Here is a 22,185-nt window from a genome sequence, read left to right on the forward strand (position 1 = left end):
TAGCGGCGGTAGCGCCGCGGCGACCCTTGAGGGCGGGCGGCCGCAGCGCTGTGAGGCGCCGGCTGCGCCGGGCCGCGAGGGGCGGGCGGAGCCGCGCGGAGTGAGGTGACCCTCAGAAACCGCACCGGCAGCAACGAGGCCGGGTCCCGCCGGTCGCGCGGCGCGGCTGGCCCGGGACAAGCCTCCGGCAAGCCGCTTCCCGCTGTGCGGCTGGCGAGCGCCTCCGCCCGGCGCCGCGGGGGAGGAAGCGGACAACGCGGCGGCCGCGGCTGCGGGTCCCTCCGCCTCCTACCCGGGCGGTGCAAGAGCCCGGGGGCGGCCGGGGGGGGGTGGGGGGCGAGGAGGAGGGAGGGGCGCCCCGCCCCGCCCCCTCCGACCGACCGCCTCCCGCCCCGCCCCTTCCTCAGCGCGCGCGCACGGACCTCCCCGAGCCCCGCCCTCCTCGCTTCCACCCCGCGCGCGTGGCGGCCCCTCCCCGCGGCTCCGAGGGGGGGTGGGCCGCACGCGACCCCGCCGCGTCACGTGCAGCCAACCGCCGCGGCCGCCGGCGCTCGCGCGAGGCCCCTCCCCGGGTGGGCGGGGTCAGCGGCGGGAGGAGGAGACCGCTCCGGCGGGGGGCGGGCGGCTCGCGCCCACCTCGGCGGCGGCGGCGGCGGCGCCCCTCCCCCGGGGGCGGGGCCGCCCGGGCCGGCGGGCTGCTGGCACCTCCCCCCCCCTCCCCCTCCCCCTCCCCGCCGTCCCCTCAGTAACTTGGCTGCATTTTATCGGGCGAGCGGCGAGGCGGAGAGTTTATTGGTGCCGGAGCTGCGGCGCGGCCGGGGCGGGGAGCGAGCGCGGCGGAGGGCGGGGGGCCCGGCCCGGCCCGGCCCGGCCCGGTTCGGGACGATGCTGCGGCTGGTGTCGCTGAAGTTGGGGCGGCTGTACCGCTACGTGAAGCTGGCGGTGCTGGGCAGCCTGGCGGCGGCGCTGGTGCTGAACACGCACTCGCTGCTGGCCTCGCTGCAGCGCAACGAGCTGTCGGAGCGGCGCTTCCTGCAGCTCAATAAGTGCCCGGCCTGCTGGGGCACCAGCTGGTGCCGCAAGTTCCTCAACGGGCAGCTGCGGCTGGAGAGCTGGGGCCGCCTGCGCCTCTTCGACTTCTTCAACGTCAAGAACGTCTACTTCGCGCGCTACGGGGAGCCCCGCGAGGGCAGCCGCCGCGTCGTCCTCAAGCGCCTCGGCTCCGCGCAGGAGCTCGCCGACATCGACACCAAGATCTGCCGCCGCGCCACCGGCAGGGGCCGCTGCGACCTTCTCCAGGCCCTGCACGCCACCGAGTTCGCCAGCCTCAACGGCGACGTGCGGCTCCTCACCCCCGACGCCGTGGAGGGCTGGTCGGACCTGGTGCACTGCCCCTCGCAGCGCCTGCTCGACCGCCTGGTCCGCCGCTACGCCGAGACCAAGGACTCGGGCAGCTTCCTGCTGCGCAACCTGAAGGACTCGGAGCGCATGCAGCTCCTCATCACCCTCGCCTTCAACCCCGAGCCGCTGGTGCTGCAGGTAAGCGCGCCCGACGGCGCCCGGCCGGCCGGGAGTGCCGGGGCGAGCGCCCGCTCTCCTTGGGGCTGCACAGCCGCCCCCGGCTGGGCAGGGGCCGGCGGGCCCCTTTGCCGGAAGCCCGGTCCCGGCCGAGCCGTCCCCCCCTCCTCCGCCGCGGCCGGGGTCTCCTTCGCCCGCCGCGCCGGGCGCGGGCGGCTGTGCCTCTGCGCGGGGGAGAGCGGGGCTCCTGGGAAGCTGGCCTCCAACGGCGGCGGAACGCGGGGGTCCTCCTCTAGGTCTTTGCCCTAACAGTGGCTCTTACGTAAAGAGAAGAGCCGCGTGGGCTGAGGAGGGGGTCTCCGATTCCCGCTCTGGGCAGGAGGCGTTTCTTTCTCTCACTCAGTCTCACGGTTTTTTTTCCCTTCTTCCTCAAAGGCTCCGGGCGTTTTCCCGGTTTGTCTTCCTCCTCGGTGCTACCGTGCCTCAAGGCTTTAACTCGTTCTCCATCCTGCTTGCCTTTCTCATCTGGGCGGGGAGCTCGCTCTTCTGTTGGGGAGCGACCGGCGAAAGCAGGCAGCTGTTGTGCGGGCAGCGGGCGGGGCGGCACGCTGGAAGGCAGAGGCTTTCTGGTGGATTTACGCCTTTCTTACGGTTGAGTGTTAGGCTTCAGTCCCGCGGCGTCTCCCATAATACCTACGTTCCTAGGCAGCTATGGGAATCGGTGGTTAGTTTCTTAGGGTCTAGTTTAATAGATAGTGGGTGGAGACTTTACTGTGATGCTACTGTGCTTTCCTTGTCAAAAACTGACTCGGGCTGTGTCGTGTTCTTATGTGAACTAAATAGAATTTTTGTGTTCCTGGTGGTAAAAATTAGAAATGGGTATTTCGTCGCCTGAAAATGGAGCGACAAATAAATGAACGGTATTCTCTGTTTTCAGCGGTTACATATTTTCTATCCTTTAGTTAGGAGGACTGGTTATGTGCGTAGACCAGAAATTTGTGCTTTAACATGTCATGTAAATTTTTAGGTGAAAAATTTTTAGGAAACTGTTTTATTCTGTGGCACCGCTCAGTTGCTTCTGTTACATATCTATCTAGATTGGGAGCTTTGCATTTCGGCTCTTAGCACTATCGAGGGAACTCCAAGTGTGCCTCTAGCGTGTAAGTTTGGACTCGGGAATTGTTTCGTCTAACTGCTGGACTGTCCTTGCCTTTATCCAGTGTACGATAAAAAGAATATTTGCAAATATGTTTGAAAGCATCACTGCATGATTACTGTTACAAACATCTGCTGTTTCTCTAGTGAGAGGCCAAGAAATACCTAATGCTAAGAGAGCAAGTTCACCTACTGATTAATTTCTAGAGAATGCATTTATGAACTCTACTTAATTAAAAATATGTTTTTGGGTAGTATGCCTTCTGCCCTTCAGTCTCTCCATATACAGCTCTTGGGTTTTGTTTTCAAAGTTTCCAGTTTGCTCCTCAATGGACTTAGGGTGCAGTATGTCTCTTGCATTTTGCCGTGAAGTTGCTCCTGAGTACAGTGAAAGAGGAAACTCCACTTAAGTGAGAAAATTAAAACCTCTTCGCTCTGCTGAGTATATTTGGAAATTCTTTCAGAATCGATTTGGTTTGGCTGCATTTCATACAAGACTGGTTCCAACGTACTGAGCATAGACCTAGATGGCCAGAAAACAGGTCTGTGTGTTTCTCCATAATTTGCGGGGCCAACGCATTCTTTACAGACAAAGGGTATGGCACAGTTGCAGCATTTTCTATTGTGGGGTGGATCAAAGGCAGTGGGCAGCACTGGTTGACTTAAGAGCCTTGATTCCTGTCAGCTTCTTGATAAGCTGTGGATGAGCCCTGAGGCTGTCAAGCAAATCTGTTGAAGAGATGAAAATCTTTGGACGTGAACTTAACAAGCACTTTGCTCGCCGTTTATCTTAGCGAAGGTGCTGCTGAGAGCAGAGCAGGTGAAACTGGTGGGAAGCGAGGCAGCCTTTACCAGTCCAGAGTGTGGTAAAGTTGTCTTGTCAGAGGAAAAGTGTTTTGCAGAGTGTTGTAAATGTTGATGAATAGGCACATTCTGGAAAATATTTCTGGGGAACTTCAGGCCAGCTTCGTGTGTTGAAACACTCTTAATACATTCTCCTGAAGAGTATTCATCAACTTTGGTAATGGGCACTGAAGGTTTGAATACCTTCCCTCAGTTGGGAAAGAAGTATCTTAAATATATGAATCTGAATGAACTCTTCTCATTTGCATAACGTGTCACATACCTGTACTTAAACACTTAAACACTCCATTCTCAGCCTCTACCCGAGAAACATGTAAGGAACGAGAAACACATAAGGAATGGATAATTCTGTGTTATGCAGGTATTGCAACAGCAAGATGCAAGGCAGTCTTTATGAGAGGGGTGAAGTTACTTTCCAGAAGTGATAACTGACTACTGAGAAGTTTGCTTGTATTTATACATAAGATGTGTAAAACATCTTCTGGTATAGTTTCTGCAGTATTGACGAGGGCAGATACTGGCACGGGAATGAGACCTGTAGGCTTGTTCTAAAAATCGGCTGCTTCCAAGAAAGGAAACCTGCATGACGTCATGGGAAGAATCAGATTTTAATTTTAAGTAAATAAATAAAGAAAAACTTGATGCATTTAACTGATGCTGTCTGTCACAAGAAGGCACAAGGAAAAGCATTGCTAGTTTTTTGCCTTGAGCTTTTCATGAAACACCACTGTGAGTGTTTAAAACACTGTCATGACTAACAGTTTTGGTTTAGAAGCAGAGAGGACTTGTAAATTCTTGGTGTTCCCGTGCATTAAAGTTCTGTGTTCTTTAATTAAGTTACAGGAGCACTGTAAATAGGCACTGAATTTAAAGCTTGATCTTTGATTTATAACAGAAAATTCCCTTTAATCATCTACTAGAGCTAGTAATTTGTGGATTCTAAGACTTTTTGCCAGAGATTGGGATTTTAGCTTGAAGCCTATTTGGAGTATGGATTATTCCTAAAGTGGCGTTGCTTACACACTGCATATTGTCACAACTGACTTACAGCTTTTGCTGTAGGAAGTTTTCAGGTGGGGCTTTAACCCATAGCGTGATACACTTTTGTTACAAGTCTCTGAACAGTAGTAAAACAGCACAGTTTTGTATAGATTACTTACTGTAATCCTAACTCAATATTTGTATTTTTTTTATAGCTTTCTTGTTAACCTTCTTTATCCACATTTGTTAAACAGTTGGGTAGGTGTACTCAATGAAGAATTCAGCCCCTTTTGCCATTTTACTTTGTGAAGCAAATGGGAGGACAGCGGCATTATTACTCGGTACAGCTTACATCTTTTCTGGGTATTAAAAATATTATTTTTACTTTTCTCGAATCTCACTAAACTAATCAGTAATTAAATCCTCTCACATTTTTTATCTGAGTTCACATTTGAATGAAACAACCTGTATGCGAGGGTTGAGGAAAGAATTTTTTAACTTGAAGTGTACAATGTTTAAGATTTAATTTCTGATAGGTTTGGGTTTTTTCCTTCCTCTTTCTAATACTCCTTTCGTGCAATACAGGCAAATACTTTTTAGTAAAATAAGTTCTGATCTGTAATCAAAATTTGATACATCTAAACCAATGTTCTGTGTAAATGTGAACAGCTTATTCGGACAAAAGCAACAAGAAAACTTGCTGCTGTTCCCTTCAACTCATTTAATGGAAAACAGAGTATTTTAAATAGGAATCACCTATTCCTATAGGGTAGGATCTATGTATGGCATCTGATTCATAATTGAATATGATGACTATGTGCGTCAAACACTTTGCAAAGATAGCTTGGCCAAAGTTGCCTTGTGAAGAAATAGCAAAATTTTAAAAATAAATTGGATTAGACTGAGTGCAGTGTGAATATTCACTTCTTGCAGGATTCATAGAACCGGCATGGATGTAAGTAGATTTATCCTCACCCTATGACTTTTTATAAACCACCCACCTTCTAGTTTGTCTTTTAAAAATAATCGTAGCAGAGAAACCTTTCTTCATTTTTTTTTAACCATGATGTGTGTTCAAATAATGGATGTTATTCAATTTTATGAAGTAACATGATTAATTTTTATCTTCACTGGCAAATAGAAACATAAACTTACTGTTACAGAATCAAAAATGTTTGCTGCCTATTGTTAATTTCCATAGAGGCTAAGATTGTTGTTCAGTCTTTGACTCTTACAAAAATTCTTCTTCTTCTTTTTTTTTTTCCTCCCCTCCATTCCTAACAAGATTTTTTCCAAAACCAAGGCAGTTCAACAGAAAGATTTGGGGAAATAGTTAAGCTTTCTCTAGACATACCTTTTATTTTCCATAGAGCTCCTGCACTGACCTCTGTCAGCCTCCAGGTTTCCTATTTAGAGCCACTGTGGCTGTCTCTTAATAGTTTTTGAGCTGCTGTCATTGTGCCACCATAGCTGCTATGCTGTGAGCCATGGTATGCAACCATGCGTCGTCCAACACATGGAGGCCTGTGGCAAAGTTTTAAGTTTTGTACTTAAACACAAAAAACCCCTGCAAAACCAACAACGCCCAAAAAACAGGGCAAAGCGGAGAATTCCTTGTTCTGGGAGTTGGGGAAACTACAGTATAACTCACTACTGCTGAAGGAAGAAATTGTTTCTGGATAAGAAAACTTTTTTTTTTTTCAGTAAAGTGGTTGTATTTCTCCTAAGATCTTATGGTTAGCTGTGAAAGACAGATTACATCTGTCCCGGCAAAACTGAAACATAGGTTCTATTAATTGTTGTGGCAAAAGTGCACCTAGAGCTGGTCTTGCAATGCTCAGTCTTGCCTTTGTGCTGGCTATTGTATTGGTGTACAGTACCGCCAGATGCACTATTAAAATGACTGTGCATTTGCTTTGTTTTCAAAGCAAACTTGAAGTTTGCACGCCAACTTTGCTATTAAAATAAAAGTAAATAAAATGCTTGCAAGTAATGTGGTTTTTTTTTTTCAAACTATAGAAGGTTGTCTGTGAATTATATCCAGCCTGCATTAATGCAACTTTGTCTTGAGCTGTAGCTGTTAACAGCCTGTTTAAAATGGAGATTCTTTAAAGAATGATGGTGAACGTTTATATCTTGTATGTAAATTACAAGTCTCAGAGACTTTTATTTTTCTGACTCTAAGAAAAATTCCAATACCTATATGGAAAATAGCAGTATTTCTGCATTTTTTTTCAATAGATTGCGTAAATCATTGCCCTTCCCTCAGGTATGCATTTAGCTTTCTAAATACTTAATGACTTTATTCTTCTCACAACTTCTGATCATTGTTATTCCTTGTGGGGAGGAAAAAAAAAAACCAACCCAACAACAGCTGTATCTCTATTCCTAGTATAAATACTCTGCATGAACAGTCTGTTGCCACATAACCTAAAATTCTTCTGGTTTCTCTTCATGTCATCATTGGTGTTTCTGTTTGGTTTTGTTGCAGGAAGAACAATAATTGCCATCTGGTAAACATATATTAAAACATTAGCTGTGATCTTTTTGAAACAATTTCTTGCGCTGATTTCACTCAAAGTAGCAATTTAGCCAAATGTTTTACAGAATTATTTTGCTGATCCATACATAACTCAGTAAGAAGTAAATGGGCAACTTTTCTTGCCTGGGATTTCTTTTTTCTTTTTTTATCATACACACTGTTCTAGTCATAGGTTATTTTCTGTAGTTCTATTCTAAAGACATTGTCAGAATGCTATCCAGTTTTAATACTTGGTGCCTTTTAAACTTTTTCTTCATTACTCAGTTTGGTGTTTCTGATACATAATTGCTATGCTAAATACCAAGTAGTGGATTTAAGGCAGTTATCCACACTACCTGATGTGTCTTCTAGTGGACTTGTATTAAGTCCTGGCTCATACAGATATCAGCATTTTGATGTACTAAGTAGTATTTAGTGTGTAGTATTTTAAAATGTTGAATATTTTCCTCTGATCTTCATAAAGAAGTTAAAACGTAGTTGTTAAAGTTGTTTATAGTCATGTTACCTCCAATTGATTGGAGGCTTTTTAATCAAAAATTGATTATCTGCAATTTCATATATTATTCCATTTTAAAGATTCACTGTAGTCTGCTGCAGATGATCTAAATCATGACTTCCTCCCCACTCCAAATTACTCCCATGCAGTTGGACTATTTTTTTTTTTGAAAGCTCTTTTTTCTTCTTGCAGTAAACATAAACTAGGCTTAACGAATGTCTAGCGCTACGCTATGGGTAAATGGATTTTTTTTTTTCTTTTCAGGTCTTAACTTTTCTTAGAATTCTTTTTTTGCACAAATCAGTTGACTGACACCTGTAGAAAAGATAATTCAGAAAGCAGGGGATTTAAAATTCAGGTGTTGAAGTGAGGCTTTAGTCTTTCTTGAATCCTGTTTTACATATTTCTAAGTATGGTGGAGAAAGGAGATGAATTTGTTGTCCATCCCTGAATTTCTATTATGCACCTTTAAAAAAAGAAATGAAAAATTATTGTTTTGTTGAATTAAAATTGAGTAGCCTTGTGTTACGCGAATATTCCACTGATTTGATTGTATTGAAAATCGAAGAGTTATTTTTTGCAGTGACATACAGTATACATATTAGGCCAGAACTGGCTCGTGGTTGTCATGTTACTGTATTTAATTACGTTACTGAAATGATCAAAACCATTTTCATCTTCCTTTCTGGTGAAACCTTCCTAAAGTGACGACATGTAAGTAAGTAAAAGGAATGTTAAAATAGTGTAGAAATTCTTCAAGTTATTGTAGGGTATGTGTTAAGATGAATGTCTGTCTTAATCTAGAGGCTGCTGAGAAATCACTATACAGACTTAAATAGAAATCCTCCTGATAAATTGTAACTGAGCAGTTTTCAGTAACACAAAAAAAAGTGTGTTCCCTCACACTCCAAACCTTGAAATACCAGTGTTGTCCATTTGCTTCTGGTATGTCTGATGTAGAGGGGGAGCTGTATTTTACTTTCCTGAATTAAGTAATTGAGGCTTTCTTTTAGTCTCTTTGATTTTGCAAATTAACTTTCAGAAATAAGAGTAGGCAATCTCTACTAGGACTTCTTTATAGTGTTCTATTCCAGACTCATAACTAATGAGAAGTAGATAATGATCATTTTCATCTGTTACAAATCTAATCTGAACAAACTTTTATGAACTACAAACTAATTTGAACAGGAAACAACCAATACAACATTAAATTTTCTATACTATGGTTCTTGCGTTTAATCATTATTCATTAATTTGTTTGGAGAAATGACATACCTCTGCTAACATTGTGAAATATAACTTTTACAGTTCAGTTGTTCAGCTTAATCATTGAGCGACTTCTAATTCTGAGTGAGTTTATATTTAGAGTTGTCTATGTATTTTTGTCCTATAGTGTGTCAATTAAACCTGATACGTACCTCTTGTTGGCATGAATTGTATGTGGTAACTGGTTGAAATGTAATAAAACTGAATAAAAGTCAAATAAATGAAAGAAACATAGTTGCAATGGGAATACTAATATTTGGAATATTCAATGGAATCCACTCTTCACTCTGTGTGTAGGCTATATATTTGTATATACTTAACTTCTGTGGGAGTTTTCTTTGAATGCCAAATGAATTGGCATATAGTTGAGAATGAAATTGTTTTTGTTATACTCACTAGCATTCGCAGATAGGTTTGAATACATATCTTCTAGAATGCAGATCAATTCCTGACAAAAGAAGGCATCTGCATTTAGGCTGTGCTTTTTAACCTCCTTTGATCTGAGAAGTTTCATTGTAAAATCTGATCTCCAGGTCTGCGTGGTTCCAGAGCTTTACTTACTTGCCTTGGTGACTAATACAAGTGCTACTTCTGTTTACACTGCAGAATCAACAGTACTCTGAGAGCAAACTAATTTTTTTTCCTTTTGTGGAAGAGCGTATTATTTAAATTCTACTTGCCATGCCAGTTTGTGCCTGGGCAAACACAGTGTAATAGGATGATTTTGGTGAAGGCATCACAAAGTGTAATTTTGCCGTGAAGGTCTTCAGGATCATAAGGAGTAGGAAGAGAAGTCCCCAGTCTGTTTTACATATGTTTTTTAGTTCCATCGTATTTAAGGTGTAGCTCTTTGTTTGTTTGTTTTTAGATGGAACTCACTTTATAGAAAAATTGGTAGTGACATGTAGCATCTTCTATAGTCGTTTTGAATATGAAAAGCATATTTTTTTAATGGTACGGTGAAACAGTAGCTCAAAGATGTCAGTTGTTACTTAATCAAGTCCAAAAAAAGCCAAAACAGTTTATTAGGATGAATTTTATGTTTGATTATGATAAACTAATATTCTTTTAAGTGTTTAATTCAAAGGGGGTTTGTGTTATTGCAGACTACAATAGGCCTTATCAGCTTCAAGCTGGTGAGTCTTCACTGCATGATCTCATTCACAGCTCTGAACATTCAAAACCAATGGCAGATTTGTATATCTTCTCATGTTTAGACAGTTGGAAGTGAGGAAACAAATACACTGATAGTGTGTTTTTATGCTTCAGTGAAGTGATAAATTCACCCTATTAATTCTCAATATTTATTCCGAGACTACAGTGTTTTTTTTTTAAAAGACATAAATGCAGTATTATTCTTTCAGGAACAAAGTGTCCTTTGTCCATTTGACAGGGTTGGCTTAGGTTTTTAAGCCTTGCTTAGAGAGATACCTTGTAGCTATGCTAATTAGGGCAACTAAAATATTTTTTTGATGTACGTGTCACTGGGAGTGGAGTTAGCAGAAGTTTTTGTCATATTTATTGTTTTCCATCTTTCCGTTAGAGGATTATACATACTGCTCTGTGAATAGAGAAGGATAACAACTTTAATGAGGGAAAACTTACTAAGCTACCTGTTTGTAGTTTTTCATATGCATTACTGTATTTTAGAACACTTTTAAAAGCCTAGTTGTCTGTGGTTTCCATGGCATTTGTGTGTATATTCACAGACAAAATGTGAGTGGGTGCATCAGAATTGCAGATTCTTTTCTCAGATAGCTGTTTCTGGTTTTGAACAACAGCTTGGTTTTTATCTTAATGGTCAAATGCACATTTTTAAGTCTTCAAATAGCATATTCGAGTACAAAATTATCTAATTAAATATTTATACTACTAATAATTTGAGAATTAAAATAAAAACTATGTTATACATTACAGAAATCTGAGATTTTTGACAGCTGTCTACTAAGCTTTTTGTTTCTAAATGCAAGTTGTTAACGGAAAACATGTTTAATGACCATACAAATTTGTGTTCATGTCTTACTGGCTTTCAAAATTTTAGTATGTGAAGGCAAAAAAATCCTCATGGTAAGTTAGCTGCAATTTCATCTAGAAAGATGCTTTCAAAATAGAATAGTAAGAAAAGTTACAAATCTCTGCTTGCAAAGACAACAGATCTGCACTTCAGTTAATATTCCTGTCCAATTCACCGGGTGAATATAAAACTGCTGAATGGGGCACTTGTACATATTTTTATCCCCTCCTTCGGCTACCGACTTGGGTAATGAAGTGTAGATGTGGCTGTTACGTGCCAGTTGGAAGGGAGCCAAAACAGAGACGTTGTTTGTACATGTGCAGATGTTGGCAGGATTCCCTGCACTCCTGTTGTCAAAAGATCTTTTTATTGCCACAGAGTTATAAATATATCTGTGTTACAGTATGGCATGCAGATATTTTACTAGTGCTGTTTGGGATGTTCACTTCTTAATAAACCAAACTGCTCCTATAATTTCTTGTGTGAAATGAAATTCAGTGTACCCAATGCAGGAAGCATAATAGATGTGTTTTGAAGATCAGTGTACCATTGTAACTAGTGCTGTACTTTCAAAATCAGTTTAATCCATTACATGAATCCCTGCTGCTGCTGCTGGAAAGGAAAGGTCCTCTTAGCTCCTTTCCTCTCTTCTGCACCTGGCTACTCAGGCCTTCTCCCTTCCTTTTGTCAGTAGTAGCATGATGTGGTGATGTGATGAGCTCGATCAGGCTGCTGATCCAGCTGAATGCCAGCCCAGCAAGTACCAGCTGCATTGCTTTCCTAATGACATGAAGGAGGGGACTGAAATGAGTGTGCTTGATGGCTTGGGAGGGATGGACACGTTCGCTTCCAATGGTAGCATGGCCTTTGCCAGGTTCAACTGTTTGTGGCTGAATTTGTATTTGGAAAGGGAGGCAAAGGCATAAGCAGAGCAGGACTGGAATATAGGAAAGGAGAGGGGTGGAAAAGAAAAGGAATGGGGTGGTCCAACGTCACACCTAAATAAAAATATTCAGGTATCATTGCTGTGGCAATTGAATATATTGCATTGAGTGGTGGTAAAATGCAGCAATATGTTATGCACAGTTGGTGAAATCAGTTAAACCTGTGTTTGTCGGAAAATGTAATTGGGTAAATTTTCTCCAATTTAAGATATAAATTTGGTTTTATAAGATATGGATAAAGCAGACTTGCATGGGAACAGGGCTGATAGGTACACGCATTTGGACTTCCTCAATACTAAGCTGGATGGCTTTTTCCTGATAGATACTGGTAGGCAGTATTTTGAATTTTCCTGTATGCCCCTTGATCTCACTCACTGGAATGAAAAACATTTGCTTGCCCAGAGTTCTCTGGAGGTTATGCCTTAGCACCAGCTCCTGCTTGCTTCTTTTTGAGTGAAATGACATGTTCCTTTGTAAATAACTAACTTCATTTGATGGTCAGCAGCCATTTGCTTATTGGTTTGTTTTGATCCAGGACTGAATACAGTAATGATAAATGTGCATGAAATCTCATTTTGGTGGCGTTTATTCATGCCACAGGCATGAGTTTTCATTACGTTGGTCTGTTTGTAGAATAAGTAAGGAACACTGAATTAGCACACACTTCTTTTATTGGAAGGTTGCTTTGCTAACCACAAAACAAGCAAAAGAACCCCAGCCAACTTCTTAACTGTGGAATGTATCACTTGACTTGCCCTGAACTAGTGGATATTTGCCCCTACTTACCACCTTCATAAATTGCCCTCAAGCCTACAGATAAAAAACTGAAGTCTGGATAATGTCATCCTTATCGCATAGTAGATTCAGTTAGTGAGAGAGGTTTAGTTCTCAATTATATGTTATCACAGCTTGAAAATACTGGTCTCAAAACCATCAAATTAGTTCTGTATCATCCTCAGGACTTTTTATGACCAGATTTGTCTATGTAGGTAGATCAGGTGATCAAATTAGAGTAGGACTCCAGACACTTAGGCACCCCAAAAACTTTGAACCTGTTCTGTTATTAATATAAGGTCTGGTGCCCTTTTGACCAACCAAGAAAGGTGGTTCTTTGCAATGGTAAACACAGTTATTTCCCCTAAAATTGTCTTCTACATTTGCCGTGTTAGAGGTTAGCTTAATGGCTTTTGCCATAAAGATGGCAAACTAAGTCAACAGTACATATTAATTTCTTCACATGTACCATATAGACAAGATTGGCTATGTAGAAACTTTGAAGAGTCCTTGAAAATTCCATAGAGGATGACATCTAGCCCCCTCCCCTAGAATAGTCTGGGATGGATGCTCAGCTTCCAGTAGGATCCAATTATCAAATAGTGTTAACACATAAACAAATGGGTATTTTTATTGTGTCAAAATTATATTGAAAATACTAAATAATTGTAAAACTGTAGATGAACAAATTGCAATGTTCTTAAGTGTTCCAAGCAAGGACTGTTGGAAGCTAGGTACAAGTTAACCTGGTACTCAGCCTTCATTTTAGACACGGTCTCAATTAGGGCCTCCGTAACATTTTATTAAATGCTCCTATGGCAAGGAGCGTGCTTCCAGAGCAGAAACTTCGATCCTGAATCTTCTCTCCCTGTCTGAAAGGCCTTTAGAAGAAGGATGGAGATGAGCATGCTGTAGGTAGGTGAACTGGTTTGCTGGGCTGGAGACTCTCCAGTTCTGTGCTGGAGATGTAAAGTGGGAGCCATATGGAGTGTTAGAGTGACATTCTCCAGTAGCAGCAGCATAGAAATGCAAAGGCATGCCCAAACCTTTTCGTTACCTTTTTTTTTTTTTTTTCCCCCCCCTTCTCCTGGGGGGTGGAGGCAGTGTGGTCTGGACTCTCAGTAATAACTGTTCCTTTTTCCTAGACACCTCTGTATAGTTTTGTACTTCTTCAGATGATTCAGAATGGGTGAGAAAGGAATTGTAGCTGCCTATGAATTGCTGGGAGAAGTTGCACCATGGAAGCACTTGTGTTGCCCATCTATAAGAGGGGCTTTGATATGCTTCAGTAAACCTTTTTGTGATTGAAGCAAATCTATTTTTATTTTTTCAGGGTTTTTTTACTACTAAATTTGAGGTCTTAGTGTGTGAATTGAGTATAGCTTTAACTTTGTTCTTTGCATTTCAAGAATAAGTATTAATTCTTGGGGGTAGATCTGGCTTGCAGTTCCTTGTGTATTACAGCGCTTCCAGTGTTTCTGACCAACATCAGCATTCTGACCTTGGCTTAGCATCAGCTGATGCCTAGTGCTTAAGATAAAATGATCAAAACTTTGTTATCAAAGGAAGCACAGACATAGGCAAAATTAAGGATTATTGTAGGGGAGGTATGGGTTCTAAGGCTATGGTGATTGGGTTTGTAAGCACTCAACTTTTCTAAATTTTTTTTAAGTGGGATGCATACACAGATGGGTGAGTGCTGGGCACCTCTTCCCTGACTGGTCTCGTAGTTCAGATCTGTTCTACATGATGTGTTTCCTTCCAGCGTCTCTTTTCTCGATTTACTGTAAAGATTTTCTACCATCATGGATTCCAGGGAGATATAAAGCTTCCATTCAGACTGAAACCCACCAAGCCGCTCAACCCACATGTGGTAAAACCTTTGCTACATCATCATTGCAGAATTGATTATGATTTGCTTCTGGTGACACGATAGCAAAGTAGTGCACGAGGAAGGAGCGTGTGCACATAGTGGTGTCTCCTAATTGTTAAAATTAGCCTACGTTGTGTTCTTAGAAAGTGCTGACTCCTATGCATTTGGGGCTTCTTAACTTAATATTTTTATTGTTTCTTCCTGATGCATAGTATGGAGGATACCTTTTAAATGCTTGTCTGTTCATATTGAAGTCTTGGGGCACATTCAGCACAACTGAAGTAGGAAGAATATGCTGGTGTGTTTTTGTTTTTTTGTTTTGAATTGCTTGTAGTATGTTAACTTCCACGAAAGCTACTATTGGAGACAGATTTTACTTTTGATAAAAACGTTGTGTGGCTGTGTGTAATAAACACGCAGAGTATGTATGTAGCAATTAATCAAGAGGTAGACTGTTAAGGAGTACTAGAGGCATAAAAAAGCCTAAGCTTTCTTTTATAACTTAATCTGTTCTGTAATCCTTTCTGTGAGAGATCTTCAAGTGAGAGGATCCTCAAAGGAATCCAATCAACTGGGGAAAATGGGAAGGGGGGGTGGCGGGAAGAAGGATGTGTCACTTTAAAGCGTTTTCCTTTAGGTTATTAAAAAAATTGGTTTTAATTAAAAAATTCAGATGCAAAATTATCTTGGTGGGAAGTACACTTGCATTAGTACAACAGATGTGTATAAAACACCAACAGAAAAAGGTAGTTGGTGGAATTGTGCATGTGTATCTGAAAATATATATCTTTCCCTTTAGTAGTCCAGCAGGGCCTCTTGCTCACATAAATATATTTTGTGTTGTTTTTTATTTCCCTTCAAAAGTTAGAAGTATATGGAAATGTCGTGTTGATGGGTATTTACAGGTGTCTCTCCTAAATTTTATTGAACAGCCTTTTAAAATCTAAGCTGTTTTGTATTAATGAAACTTTTAAAAAATCTTTTTATATACAGAGTTTTCCATCTGATGAGGGTTGGCCATTCGCAAAGTACTTAGGAGCGTGCGGAAGAATGGTGGCTGTCAATTACGTTGGAGAAGAGCTGTGGAGTTACTTTAATGCACCATGGGAGAAACGAGTGGATCTGGCCTGGCAATTAATGGAAATAGCTGAGCAGCTGACAAATAATGACTTTGAATTTGCACTCTACCTCCTTGATGTCAGCTTTGACAACTTTGCAGTTGGACCGAGAGACGGGAAAGTTATCATTGTAGATGCAGAAAACGTTCTGGTAGCAGACAAAAGGTTAATCAGACAGAGTAAGTCTCTTCTCTCTCTTTCCCCTCCCCTCCCCCCATGTCTCTTGCTTCTTTCTCTGCAAGCACAGTATTTAAAGTATGTGTAGTTGCTAAATACCCATTTTGTTGGCTTTATAACTAGACTACTAATTAACAAACTAATTAGCTTTCTTCTGCAAGTAGACTACTAATTAACTTGACCAATTTGTCAATTTTACAAAGTGTTGAGCTTACCTGAACTTGATTTACATATACTTTTAATCTCTGTAATCCTGTTTAAATGGAGAGGTAGGAGTGGGAGGAGAGGGTTGGACGTTGGACGGGTTTGTACAGATAGATGGACAGATAGACAGACGGGCTGACTTGTCTACCTTAGCTAAGAGAGAGAAGTAGGTTCCTTTCGTCTTTTCCGGACGTCTGTAAGGACAGAAGTCTTGGCATTCTGTTTTCTGTGAATGACAAGACAGTCTTACTGCCCGCTTCGCCTTAGTTACATGGCCTGCCTCTGGTTCAGTTGTTCAGGTAGGTGCTCTGTGATAATGGAACTGAAGGAATGAGTAATTTTAGTGCTGTTTCCAAATGGGAATAGTGAAAATTTGTTCATCTGTCAACTGTAAAAGCTCAAAGCAGCGGCAGCAGGAGAGATGTTTGACAAAGTGGCATTACATGGGTTTATATTCCTTTTGAGCTTATAAGGAAAACTTTACAGACCTAAGGGCTAGAGACGTTGAACACGAAACCCTAGATTCTGCCAAAGTTCGTGGCAGTAGGCCAAGTGATTCCAGTTTGCTTTGGGTGAATGGATTTTTTAAGCTTTGCAAATAGACTTCATATGCTTTGCTGCTGAATTAACTTTGAGACTATATTTTCTATCCACACACTTTTCTACATGGAAGTATGTTTTTTGGGTTTTGTTTTTTTTGTGGTGTGGGGTTTTTGGTTTTGGTGGTTTTTGTTTGTTTTTTTAAAACAGATTTATTATATGTTCTCAAGCAGCTTAGATTAAAGTTATCTGAGCCTACTAAGAAAACCTTTTAATGTATTGGAAATCCAGTACATCTACTGCAGTACTTACGGGCCACACAAACTTTCTTTTTCTTTTTTTTTTTTTTTTTTTCCCCTTTCTTTTTCCACCCTCTTAAAATAATATTACTTAAGACTTTGACTTTTGGAGCATGTCTGAATTGCTCAGTCACAAAGATGACCAAATGAACTCTGAAAAAGTTGATGTGTACACGGAATAGGAGCAAGTAGCATCTTGCAGAAGCTGAATGCTGAAAGGGTCACGCTTACATCTGTTGTCTACGATTCTCAGACTAATTTGGATCTAACTAGGATTTTGCTGCATGATTTGTAATCTAACAATTAATCAAGAACACAGAAAACAAATGAGGACACAAGAAAGTTCTGAGTCTTTGTATAAACTTGACATTTAATACTGATTTCATTAATCTCCTGGAAAGTGTCATTAAACAATCTCTGTCTAGAGTGATTAATATGCCTGTTTAGGTATTTGAATATGTACATTCTGTCCAATTGCACTGTACAGTAATATCTAGTTGCACTCTATGTGGGTATCATAGTTGAGTTTGCTGAAGTCCTTTTTTCCCGTTCTCCTTTGCTGTGTTTTTTTTTTTTTCCATTCAAGTTTGCTGGTAATTGTACAAATTTTACATCATATTTTTATATTTCTAGCAGTCATCCCTCAGTACACTTTTTTCCTAGTCTGGCTTGCAGTGCACCATAAATGAGTAGACCGATAGTCAGCTCAGTGACTACACAACACAGATAAATTTTTCTTTGTACATCACAGTGCTAAAAGAACTGAGACTCCATGGTAAGGACCTCTTCTCAAAGCTGGCAGTAATCTAGAAACTTAAGATGAAAGTTTTCTAAAAAAAAAAAAGTAATAACTCAGGAGATCTCGCACTTAGTAACCTTTTACATATTATTGTATAAGATATTTCCTATAAATCAGGTTTTAAGTTAAAGAAAGCTTTGCGACACGGCCACTAGTTACACCTTCAAATTTTGATAACCTTTTTAATATATATTAAAGAAGGGTTTATAATTGTACGTAAATGCCATTTGTTTTGTTGAATTTTTTTTTTTTTCAAAGATTATATGTAATGCATCTGCTTTTTTATATGCATTTCTTGGTTACTACCATGTCTAAAGTAAGAGGTTGGAAGATAACGTTTCAGAAGTTTATGGCAATTACTTTGCAATGTGGTGGTTTGTTTTTTTTTCTTGTTTTGTTCTTTGGTAGACCACTTGCCAGTATTAGTTCCCAGGGCAACTGGAGAAACCAAATCTATGTTGCTAAAATAAATCATGTTGCTTGTTTGTTATTCTCTCCACTTCAGCTGTGAATCATTCTCTTGCACTTGTTTGTACTACATTTTTTTCCTCTGGATATGTGCATGACTGTAGATTTCATGCGTTTAGTGTGCTGTTTTTTCTGCTTCCCTCTCTTTGCTATCTATTTTACCCTCTTTCTTTCTTTCCCTTATTTTTCGTATTGCCAGGACCATTTCAGCAGAAGGGTATATCAAACTGTCAGATGCAATCTTAGACTAGAACATTTAAAAGTTCATCTAAACAGAGTTGGTTTATGGTTTAAATATCAGCAGTTTGCTGTGTATTGAGCTTCTGATTGTATTGAGACACACACATGCTCTTTCCTCCTCACTTTTTTTTTTACTGTCTCCTTATATTTCACAGATAAACCTGAAAACTGGGATGTATGGTATGAAAGCAAATTTGATGACTGTGATAAAGAAGCTTGTCTGTCCTTCTCGAAAGAGATTCTTTGTGCTCGTGTCACTGTGGACCACAATTATTATGCTGTTTGTCAGAACCTTTTATCAAGACATGCCATGTGGCGTGGCACTTCTGGAGGACTACTTCATGACCCCCCAGCTGAAATTGCCAAAGATGGCCGACTCGAGGCCTTGCTGGATGAGTGTGCCAACCCAAAGAAGCGATACGGTAGATTCCAAGCCGCAAAAGAACTGCGTGAATACCTTGCACAATTGAGTAACAACGTGAGGTAGTCCACAGTGAAAATTTTTTTCAACACTGGCTAAAACACTATTGCAAAGACACATAGAAAATCAAGTTTTGAACTTACGTATTAGAGAAAATTAAAAAAAAACAACCCTAGTTTATCAGTTTTCTAAATACCATAAAAATATAATTTTATGGTGTTATAATGTTCCTTTGCAAACAGAGAAGGTACTTAGTGAATTAAAACTTGAGCTACTATTGACTCTCCTCCCTAACTGTTTAAAAGGGAGTAGGTCAAAAAAGACTGTGATAGCTTAATTGACAGCTTGTGTGTCAAAGGGTACTTTACATAAAACTCCATTAGCGTCACAGTTTTGTGAAGCTGATGTTTTTACTTGGAAAGTCAAGTTAGACTTGATGGCCTGTTTTAAAGGCCTTTTTCCTGACATCATTGTCTCATTTTTGTGTTTGTTTAAACACCCTGAAGTGTCATTTACATACAGGTAAATCTAGTTGTCTGCATTGTTTCAAATTTAACGGGCTTTCATGTTAATGCTGTGCAGTACATTCCTACTGTGAGTGCAGGATTCCCATGTTTACTGTCTAATTTTAGGGGGGTTTACACTGTATTTTACTATGCTTAGACATTGTGTATTTTTATTTTTTTTTTAAGATCATCATAAACTCAAATGTCATTTGAACTAACATTCATTTGATGTCTTTTGTAGTTCTGCCATTGGAAATATCACTTAATGTAATTATTGTACAAAACTTTTACCCTTCATGCCAGTATATACATATGACTGTTTAGCAGGAAATCGCGGTATGACCGAACTCTTATTTTTAACAGAGATAATTTGAGAATTGGAGAGAGACTACAATAAAAAGATCTGTATTAATTTAAATTGGGGATAGAAGCTTGACTAAAAATAAAAATTAACTAGTCCAGTGTAGTTAAGCATAAACCAAAGAAAATGGTTTTGTTTAGTAGTTTCTAAACAAATAGTAAAGGAAAATGTTATACTGTAGTGAAGCTAATAATTCTCAAAATTCAAATTTCAGTGGTCCTTGGTTACTCTTTGACGAACTTCTAAAACTATGTGCTTATACAAGCAGAAAAACCTAATTTGAATAATAATGAATAATAATAATTTGAATAATAATAGTAATAATAGCCGTTTGTTTTACATCATTCCCAATTCTGTTGAATTCAAGTGTAACGGAGTTTACTGAATATTCATCTTTTGGTTTACCAGCTAAATTGATTAAGCTGTCTTCACTCTAGACACCTTTTCTTGAACTGTTGGATTATTCCCAGTGCAGTTAAAATTGACTTGCTGAGGTTTGTGTAAATCTAGAGTTGTTCTCATAAATTACAGTCTTTATAAAAACCTCAGTTACTGCTACAAGAACTCACTTCAAAGCTTGCTCCTCATTTTTTTTTTTTAATTTATTTATTTATATATTTTTTTTTTACAACTACTATAATGCTTCATTTTCCTGAGGTCTTATTCATAAAAAGATATTCTTAGGAAATGTATGCGTATTACTTCTTGTAACAGTAATGAAGGAAACTAACATTTCTTAAATGCGTGTATAAACCAATATTTTGTACAAGCTAAAAAGAATTCTGACCAAGGTAGTATGTGCTACTTTCAAGAGCAAAATTAGTATGCCTCTCATACTGCATCAAAAGCCTGATGGAAACTGTTGCTTTACCAAATTGCTGCAAGTGCAAGGTGAAGAAAATAGCGAACGTACTGACTGGCCCTTCTTTCTCAAAGCTCGAAAAATGGAGCCGTATAAAGATGCAGAGTGCTTTTTGATTTCTTAGATGACTATATTAAGGATACTTTAGAATTCGAAATTCTCACTTTGTCATCTTTGCCTTTGTAGTCCTCACTTGCTCCCAGTCCCTTGTCTCCTTTTCTGAAGTTAGAATGCCCAATGCAGCTTTTAGTTTTCATTTCTCCCCTCCCCGCATTTGAAAACTGTTTTACATGCTCGCTCTGGCACAAGCTGTCAGAGAAGTTTCATGTTATTTTTCATCATAAAATCCACTTATTTGAAGAAAATAGGCTAACCCTCAGACTAGGTAATACTACCCTACCATAAAAGCCTTGACTCACTAAAGTTCATTTCTAAACATCTACCACGTTTCCCAATGAGCGACTGGAGTATGATTGTTAAAGTAGTAAAAGAAACAAACACTGCCAGTTCTGGTTACTACTCGAGGTGGTTCTGTAACTGTCAGAACGTCCTATCAGATTTGGTTTGGGGTTTAGTTCCCTCAGAAATAAGTTACTAAAGCCGATTATAAAAGGAATTTGGAACTTTAAAAAAAACTAAACCACTACAGGGGAAAAAAAATTGTGGAAAGCAATAAATCTTGTTCCGTTTGCACCTATCAGATGTTTATTGTACAATAACAATTTATATTTTTAGTCATTGCCCATTATTATTGATGAACACGGTGAAATATTTTTGAATGAGATGTTTGGGGGTTGTATGTGCATTACAATTGTCCTTTTGTACTGTAAGTTACTGTTTGATTGGAATATTTTATCAAAACTGTCTCCCTGTGCCTTTATATTACAAGAAAGTTGTTTCTGCAACTTCTAATGATATTAATAAAGAATACTTTAAGAACCTCATCTCAGATATTCATTTTCAGTTCAGTCTTTTAAGATTGACTTAGTCTAGGATGCATTAAAATAGACATAGAACTAGTTTTTGTAGTGTTGCAGAATGCACCGTTGTCAAAAGTGACCGACAGGAATTTTTTTCCCCCCTCCTTCTTTCTAGCAGACTGATCCAAAGTATGAATGATCTGTCAGGAATCTTTTTGTTTTGGAGATTATCATAAGTAGGATTCATTTTCTTAAAAACAACTTGATCAAGCCATATCTTTCTGTTCTGTTAACTGAAAGAAAATATTTTCAAATTAAACAAGTTTATATCTTCTCTCTTTGTTGTTTGAGAAACTTATTTTTCCTTGTATGTAGAGTCATTTATATTACTAGTACCACTGTCTCTTCAGTACAGTATTCTAGCGGTTAATGTAATATAAATACATCATGACTTTTGATGTTTCTCCTTCACTCTGGATTTTTCAGTGAGCATGTGCATTTGAAACTAAGTCCTGCAGTTATACTAGAGGATATATTCCCTTCTGACTTTCTGAGCCTGTGTAAATAATAGGAACAACTGGTCTCAAAAACACTTGGATTTTTAAATTTTTTCAGTTGCACTCCTGCTGCCTCAACTTCCATCTCCAGGAACTGCAAACATGCAGATTGAAACTTGTAAACTTTCCAGCGTGCCTCTGAAGTCAAGGTTGTTACGGTCTTAACAAGAAACCAGCTACATCTTTTCTTTCAACAGTTTCCAGAGTATAGCATCGTGTGATCCTGGTTGCCTTGAACTTCAAGACGTGCTGTATCTGGTACTTTCTTACCAGGTGATTTTTTTGT

At 40.1% G+C, this 22,185-nt stretch overlaps 1 protein-coding gene across 1 annotated transcript; it reads left to right on the forward strand.

Annotated features, from left to right (window-relative positions):
• The first annotated feature begins 885 nt into the window (after nucleotides 1-885).
• On the forward strand, nucleotides 886-21,367 carry DIPK2A (divergent protein kinase domain 2A). Its single transcript, XM_076341009.1, has 3 exons — nucleotides 886-1,539; nucleotides 15,421-15,724; nucleotides 18,428-21,367. Exons 1-3 carry the CDS (start codon nucleotides 886-888, stop codon nucleotides 18,757-18,759), a joined length of 1,290 nt encoding a protein of 429 aa, XP_076197124.1. The 3' UTR covers nucleotides 18,760-21,367.
• Nucleotides 21,368-22,185: the final 818 nt, after the last annotated feature.

The sequence above is a fragment of the Aptenodytes patagonicus genome, chromosome 6 (assembly GCF_965638725.1).
Source record: "Aptenodytes patagonicus chromosome 6, bAptPat1.pri.cur, whole genome shotgun sequence".
NCBI lineage: Eukaryota > Metazoa > Chordata > Aves > Sphenisciformes > Spheniscidae > Aptenodytes > Aptenodytes patagonicus.